At 40.4% G+C, this 8,433-nt stretch overlaps 1 protein-coding gene across 3 annotated transcripts in view; it reads left to right on the plus strand.

Moving 5' to 3' along the window:
* nhsl2 (NHS-like 2) overlaps positions 1-8,433 on the plus strand; it is a 56,617-nt gene that overhangs the window by 1,819 nt on the left and 46,365 nt on the right. The window contains exon 1 of one of the 3 annotated variants that reach the window (XM_042069097.1): positions 6,730-6,879. The exons of the other annotated variants lie outside the window; for them this stretch is intronic. Coding sequence (XP_041925031.1) covers positions 6,789-6,879 — 91 coding nt within the window. The 5' untranslated portion in view covers positions 6,730-6,788. Of the gene's footprint in view, positions 1-6,729; positions 6,880-8,433 lie in introns of those variants that run through there. 3 annotated transcript variants of the gene reach the window in all.

Raw genomic sequence — 8,433 nt, forward strand, 5'->3', positions numbered from 1 at the left:
GTCAGAATACAAAAAACAAACAAGAAATCATCCTTTAGCAATATGCTAGATACAGTATAGCATATTGGGTCTTGAAATATTCACAAGAATCCATAGAAATTGAATATTCATGCCATTTGATCAAATATTAGTTATGCAGATGTAGTCCACCAATTTAATTGAAATAGAAATTGTAAAGATTTATAATATTTTGTAATTATTCCATATTTAGTGTAGTCATTCCATATCAGAACCCCTGAAGTATAATCCAAATACATGAAAGCATGAAAATCAATGTGTTACCTTTCATTTGAGACAAAGATTATGCTTCTACAGAAAGGGGTTCATATGCGGTAAGCATTTGATTGTCAGTATGTATTTTGGATAACCAAAAGTCCTATGGGGAGTTTCCATAGGGCATTTTACAAAATGCATGAGCATACCTTGGCAAATAATGGTCTAAAGTAAGTAGTTTTCATTCTATATTGATCTACTTTTGCACACAACTTCACAAGACCTGATGCTAGGGCTCAGTTGTGTTTCTAAGTCATGTCAAGTGACCTAGAGGGCTGAAATGTGGTCAGTTCAGAGATGCTTGTTATCCGGCGGAATGAGAAAACAATATTCTAGCCTCTGTAACTCTGTGTCAGTACATCACACAGTTTTTCTGATTGTTTTCCAAGAAACTACAGTGTCTCAACTTTCCAAAGAGGTCAGGCATTTGATTATAGGCCAAAGTATGTATGAGCAATGATCTCCTAAGTAGATGATGTGCAACATCGGGCAAAAAACTCAAAATGGGGCGTATAAGAATTTTTAAATTGTACAGAGTGATCATGTCTGAACGTCTTAGCAGAAATTCAAGGTCACAGAGAAGTTCATGTGAAAGTTTAGGCTTGTTAAGTCATGAGACTGAAGTGTGGTCAGTAAGTCAGGGAAAGCTGTCTGTAGCTGAATGGTTTAGTGTCAGACTCGGTAAAGTCCAGAACATCTTATTGTTAAATATTCTTCTTGACACCACCATTTTCCCATCATCTTGTTTCTCTAAATTCTCAGAACAGAGTTGGTGGTAAGATTATTTGAATTGAATAATCGTATCACATCAATGCATGTGTAGAGGAGATGCAGCACCCAAGTGAAAACAAACTATTCAAAGTATTCTGGTTTGGGAATGACATGGATTTTCCTTTCAAGAGATATAATTAGGCTGACTATGGAATTATCTTTGTTCTGAAAATATCAGACTGAATGTATACAGAAAATATTGTTGTGACATACCTCTGCACCCCGGGCCATGGCAGTGCAACCACCTTTGGGTGGTGTGTGCACATTTTCCTTGATTGTCCACACTTGGGAAGGTGAGGATAAAAAGCCATTGCTGTTTGTTCAGCAAACAGCATTGCCTCTGACCATACTCTTGAAGCTGGTGCTACAATGCTCATTTCAGCATTGCTTTTATGGTAATCCCCAATAGATTTACATTTAAGTTATTCATTTATTAAAATGAAACTCCTACTTTTGGCAGCTCTGTCGTCTGTCTGTCTCGACTTTACGTTGCTGCCCGTGAGCTGAGTCGTAACAGTTGTGTATTTGGCATCATAGGCCCTGAAGCAAATCCTTAGCCTACTCCTATTTTTTTTAGTAGACTGTCTTTGACCTTTGAGATTAGTTTGATTTCCACAAGTTCAAGTTACTTTATTTGTACCCAGAGGAAGATTTTGTTTGCAGTAGAGTCCTCATATACACTCAAATTAAGAGCCACATATCACACATCATCAACTTAAGACAGTGGAAATTAAGAAATAAATAAATAAAAAGGCAAATTAAATTGCATGCCATTGGGCTATGCGGTGGGACTGAGGACAACTAAATACAGTTGCACAGAGAGAAAGAGATAAAGAGAGGAGACCAGGAATGAGAGGAGAGAAAGACACTCAACAAGAGATTACTCTTTTGGGAAGACATATCCTTCCATGAAACATGAAGCTCAACAATAAAGCTGTCTTGACTTTTTTGACTGAGCTGGGAGCAAGCCTCATTATTTGTTTCAACTCTTCAGATAGTATGCTTTCCCATGCACTCTGTTGTTGTTTACTTACTTAAAAACCCTGTTACTGTTGTGTTATTATGACTGATGCTTGAATAAGACGCAACATTGTGGAATGTTCACAGGGGCCTGTGTCAGCTTCTCCGTTTATCCCGTTCCTCACATCTGTCCACCATACCTCCCCAGTCTCTGAACTTGACTGGACCGTTCCCAGGTTCACAGGGAGAAGTGATCTGACACCAAAGAGAAGCTTAAGCAACTATGCAACACCTCTCTCTAGGTCCATCAAACTTGTTTGCAGGGAGATTTTCATTAGCATTTGTATTTGTGTGTTTTAGTTTGAGAGATGTATTGCCGTAGTAGCTCTGCGCTGTCTTCACATTTGTTTGGGGAGATACAGTATTTGCTCTCACTTTTCCCCACAGGCAGCAAATACATCTGCTTGGAGGAGACAACAATATTTATGTTTGATAGCATAATCTGTAACTGGAATGTGTAATCTTTGATTTAATGCATACTGTAAAAACAGCATTTTTCTGCAATTGCTCAAACAAATGCAACACAGCTTATTAAATACAGATCTGAGGCAACTGATCATGTTATGCTTTAGATATAGGATAAGATAATTATGAGACATATTGCAAAATGTTTAGAGGGTCCAAGGCTGTTTAAAGCCTGTAACACAAGGCTCTATCTGTGTGAAGTATCAAGTCATTTCAGACCTGTCATAGAGATTGCAGTGGTAAGTTTTTCCAAAACAACTCGTGTGTCGCTCCCCAGTGGAATTATGTGAACCCAAGTTAAATACACAGAGTGACAGTAGTGCCATCACAGATTTCCCTCGTCTCCAAATGGCTCAGAGAACTTCAAGGCCCCCACGGTCAGCTGTTCAGTGTTTACTCTCCTAGATTCCTGTAAGAGCTAGCTTCCTCTGGATCATGCGTCTGTTTCTGTTTCTCTCTCTCTCTCTCTCTCTCTCTTTCTCACACACACACACACACACATACTGCAGTCATTAGCTGTTCATTTCTCTAACTGCTGAGAACAAGTGGTTATTTATTGTGATTATACATCTTCTCTTGTATACTCGAAGCATTTCTAGTCTTTTTGCTTATCATATTCTTTGGCACAGCTTGCTCGTGAATAACTGTTTAAATTGAGGGGCCAGAAGATTAATCACTAAAAAGTGCAGTGAATTAGACTAAGTTGTCACTTTACCCCTTTTGGGAAAACAGCTGTTGGCCTGCATAACCTGACATGATCCTTGTGACAGTGAAGGGAGGTTATTGGGGGGCAAAATTCATGATTATAAAAAAGCTTTAAGGGTCCGATTCTCACTCCACTGTTGTTACCTTGGAGACTGCAGGCGTAGGTTGGAGAGAAATCCTGGCTGACAACCACATCTCCTCCTCCTCCTAAAGTTCTGCTTTCTTGCGTAATAGTCTAAAGCCTTAAGTTTAACTCTGCTGTGTATAAATGGAATTTTTACTAATGTTCTGTCGTCATCTTCTGTATACATGAAAAATATAGTCTCTAAAACCGGTATAGAAAATACCTTTGTTATGAGGCGTTTTTTCTTGGCTGATCAATTTATTATGATCTTGGAATTTTTATCTAATTGGAAAATGGCACTTTGTCAAGATCAACAAACAGCTAAATGGGTTGGTGTCGTAAGAGGTAGGAAATGATTTCCAGATGGTAAGGGGTTCTTGTAAGGGGAAAGGAGAACAGAGGAAGTGGGAGAAGGCAGAAGACAACCTGACAGTAGGGTCATCACTGCCTCCATGCGTTATGGCCAAATAAATGCGGTGTGTTTGTTGGCAGAAGTAGTATTAGCGAGGACTGGGAAGGTGAGAGAAAGTGGTAGCACCCTAGAGAGACCCGCCTCTCATGCCAAACATGAGCTGTGTTGTTGATGAGAACTGTGGATGTCCTGCTGTCTGGCCCCACCTCTGCCATTTGGCATTGCAGTGCATTTTGTTGACTTTTTCTCTACCTCTTTTGTCTGGGTTTCAGACTATTGTACTGAACTAAGGTGCGTTGCACCAGTGGTATTTGGAAATGGGTGATGTGTGGAATACAATGACATGCTCCCTGTTATTTCAACATAAACATCTTTTAAATAATTGTATAAGATGATAAGACACCTGTACCCTCAGAAATATTAATGGTACCTCATTACCACATCTTGTAGGAAATGTCTACCAGTAGGCAAGATTTTAAGACGTGTGCTAAATGTCTGTGGAGTTGATTTTTCAGCCCCACTCCTGCTAGATTGTGCCCAGCACTTTACTGATCTGAATGGAAGGGATGTTCGTTCAGCGTATCTTGGCTAGGACAGCTATCCACATCTTACTACCTCACCACAGGGGTACCCCAAAGCTCTGTGCTAGGGCCCCCTTCTCTTTGCCAATTACACCACCTTGTTGTGTCTGATTATCCGCTTGCATGGCTTCTCATATTACCGCTATGCAGATGATTCACAACTCTATCGTTTCTAGCAGATGACCCTTCAGTCTCTGCACGGTCTCCCAAATAAGCGGTGGTGGAAGGAACTACCAGTTTCTACCAGAGCAGGGACATACCTCTCTACCTTCAAAAACCTCTTGAAGACCCAGTTCTCCCAAGAGTACCTCCTTTCCTAACACCGCTAACAACACACCACACTTAACTTGCACTTACCATGCTATTCTTCTCTATGCTGTCTCTGCCTCTTATCTACATCCCTTGACTTAATTTGACTCTGAGCTGAGCTGAGCTGTCATTCTATTTCTTATGCAAGGTTAGTACTTACTATTACACTATTGGCTCCTATTCGCACTCTACCTTGATTGTTTTCTATTTTTTTAAGTCGTTTTGGACAAAGGCGTCAGCTAAATGAATAAATAGATTAGCCAGGTTTCAACAGACAATCTAATGCTGTTTTAGTGTTTCAGATGACTAGCCCGACCAATTAGAGGCCTAATTTCATTCGACTTTGAATGTTTTGGTCTACAGCTCTCCCCTGTGTTGCTTCACAGTTGAATCAGAGAGCATTCCGCCTGTGAGCTGCTTTGCCTGCTGCAGTCCGAGGGAATGAGATGGACGAGATGCAAGATGGGAAAGAAAGAATCTTTATCTTTGTTTGTTAAGATAAATTTGGTTTTAAATGACACATCATTAGCCTACTTCACTAATGGTTCCATGGCAACTACCGCTGCTGGGCTGGTGGACCCCCTTATTGATGCTCTCAGTTGGCATTTTAATGTGTTTTCCTTGCTTGGTGACCAGTTAGAAACAGACCACATACAAAGTAATATAAGCCAATTGCCTATGATAAAGTTGTAATACATAGGAGGAAATTATGTTTACCACTGCTACTGGCACTGTGGGTACAAAGCAACGCTTTAAAAGTGTTTTTTTAATGGATCATTTGAATAATACTGCAGTTTTTCGGAAATACAATCCAGTACAATGCCGTTTTCAAAATATTGCATTTCTGTAGTAAAGGGCAATGCAATGCATTATTTTCGTAAAGAACTGCATGCTTGCTAGGAATTGATATGATATGAAAGTCTGACTAAATTCCAGTTTTAACCTTCCAGTCACAGACCAACATTGAGAGATGAGTTTATTTTGTCCAAACTGTCTGCAAAAACACACCTTCAGAAGTCGTTAGTATAGTGAGTAATTGTGGTGTATGCCACCTCCAATGATATAATGGTAGATACACCAATAGTGAGAAACAAGTTTATTTTTAGAGTGTTTGAATCAAAGTTACAAGAACACTTGAAGTACCAATGTATCAGATCTTCTGTCACTGAAGCGCTTTTATTCAATGATACTTTTTTAGCAGTACGTCAAAGTTGACATGAAAGACGAGATATATTTTAGCCTGGTTTAGGTAATTTTAAACAGTACTAGTTTGTCATTCTCAGAGCATGTGTATTTCAGATGGAGTTGAAGGTGACAATGGGAAGTGTTTGGATGGTGTCCCGTAATATTGAACAGCTTTAGGAGTGCACCCATTTTAGTGCAGCGTCCAGCTCGCTGAGTCATTGTCCTACGACCCAAAATTACCTTAAGGAGTATTCTATCTTCTGTTATCTCAACATTTTGACTGTTAAATTGGAATTATTTTGGTTTATGGAGATGAGATGAAAAGGATCATTTTACTATTCCTGCCTTGCACACGGCTCAGTTTGTATGGAACAGAAGTCGCACATACATATGACTTCAAATTTTGGTGTAAATATCTTTGTATCGGTGTTGTGGTTTGACCTCGTGTATCATTTCTTTGCTGTGTGTGTGGTGTGTGTGTGTGTGTGAGAGAGAGACAGAGACTGATTGTGTCTGTGTGTGTGTGCGTGTGTGTGTGCACGTTCTGAGTTGTGTGGCTGACGCGGCAGAAATTGCTGCAGTGAGATGCTGTCCTGATGAGAGAGAGAGAGAGAGAGAGAGAGAGAGAGAGAAAGGGAGACGGAGATAAAATAAATGAGAGAAACAGGCGCAAAACCTCATCTCTGTCTCCATTTCAACTCTTATGCTATTGGTGTGAGTGTGTAACAGAAACAAGGATGTGTGCTGAAGACTCTCTGTCATCTGTTTGCTCAACAATCCTCCCAGGAGAGACAGTCACACTGAGTCTCAGTGAATGAGTGCTCCATACTAAACGAGAAGGCGAGGAGCGGGAAGATCGGGGCTGTGAGAGTGTGTGTGTGTGTGTTTGTGTGTGTGTGTGTCTGTGATTGGGAACGGCTCAGTGCAGCAGACCTGTATTAGGATGCGCTGGAGACGAAGAAGATCGCCAGGGCAAGGAAGGCAAGAGGAGGAGAGGACCTCCGACTCTACCTTCACCATGCCCTTCTTCAAAGGTACCACATGTGTGTGTGTGTGTGTGTGTGTGTGTGTGTGTGTGTGTGTGTGTTTACCACTGTATGCTTCCTGACTGCGTACGAGTGCGCAGACCAAATTTAATGTCATTTGTTAGGCATTCGTTAGGCTATGCATGGCACACACACACCACTGGGAGAGTGTAAGAAAGATCATCATCATCTTCATAGCTGCCTTTGGGGCGAGTCATCTCAGCTGTGGCATTTGCAAGAGGTCTAAAGCTGGATGAGTGAAAACCAGTTTGTGGTGTGTACTTATTGATTGAGAGCACGGCGATGCTGCCTGCTGCAGTCTCTCTGCTCCTCGCCGGCGGTTCATTCATCACATATGCTCTATGCTTCTCAATGATGTGTACTGCCTCAGGGTGTAATGTGTATGTAGACACACTGGGCTTGCAGGGAGTGGGTTAGAGGAGGTTTGATACAATCTACAGGTGAATATTATTTAGTCTTCCTCTATCATCCAGAATATTGCATCTTGTTTCTTTAGAATTGGCCTTTTGGTATACTTTAAGGTTAGCATTTACCCACTGCGTGGGTATACATTGGATTTTCACTGATGGAGCTGGATCATTTTCTGGCTGTCTACAACAAATCATTGTAGAAATGCGCACATTAATTATATTTCTTTCTACTTTGATACACACAAGAAAAATGTGTGCTTCTTGCCTCAAGGATTGTAACAGTGGTGGATGGCAGAAGTGGATGGTTTGGAGGGTGGTTGGTTGTTGCATTAACATGTAAATGACCAGATGAGCAAAGACTGAAATGTAGAGCTACTTGTCGAGTGGGTGTATGTCATCATGTGCTCCCAGACAACGTCATCTCCCAATGTTTACATGAGTGCTGCAGTATAATACTAGCCTGGTTTCCATACTCACTACTTCGTTTCACTTTGCGAGTCTGGCATCTCGCGATTGGGAAATGTTTCCAACTCTAGCATCGTAACAGGCGTAGAGAGGCGTACCAGCCATACACAGTTACGTACAGTTTACAGTTACAGGCATAGTGGAACAGACACAATATAAATAGATCTTTTTATTAAAAGACGATTTTATGACCAATACATTTAAAGCATAAACTATAGTATCAATTTATATATCAGATGGCATGAGATAATATAGTGATATTTAAGAGCCAACTTATTTTCCCATACCAAACCGGGTGAATCTCATGAATATCGCTTAAGTATGCTTAAAAAAATATTTACATACTTGTGCAGAAAAATGCTGAAAACATAACAAATCATCAAAATGCCATCAAAGAGTCTTAAAGAGGAAGGCACATGTCATACTGTTACTGTGGTCATCCAACGCAATATCCAAAGAAAAATGTAGGCTTCCTATATAGACTTCTCCATTATTCAAGTTCAAAATGAATGGCATTCACAATCTACAACAAGCAATTACGTTAAATTAACAGTCCACTGCATGAACTGACGGCCATTGTGGAGTTTGGTTCTTTTTCTTTTCTTTGTAATAGTTGCTGAGCATCTACTGTCGTTGTCGAACTACCCTAAGTACAGTTACATGGCAT

The sequence above is a fragment of the Alosa sapidissima genome, chromosome 18 (assembly GCF_018492685.1).
Source record: "Alosa sapidissima isolate fAloSap1 chromosome 18, fAloSap1.pri, whole genome shotgun sequence".
NCBI lineage: Eukaryota > Metazoa > Chordata > Actinopteri > Clupeiformes > Clupeidae > Alosa > Alosa sapidissima.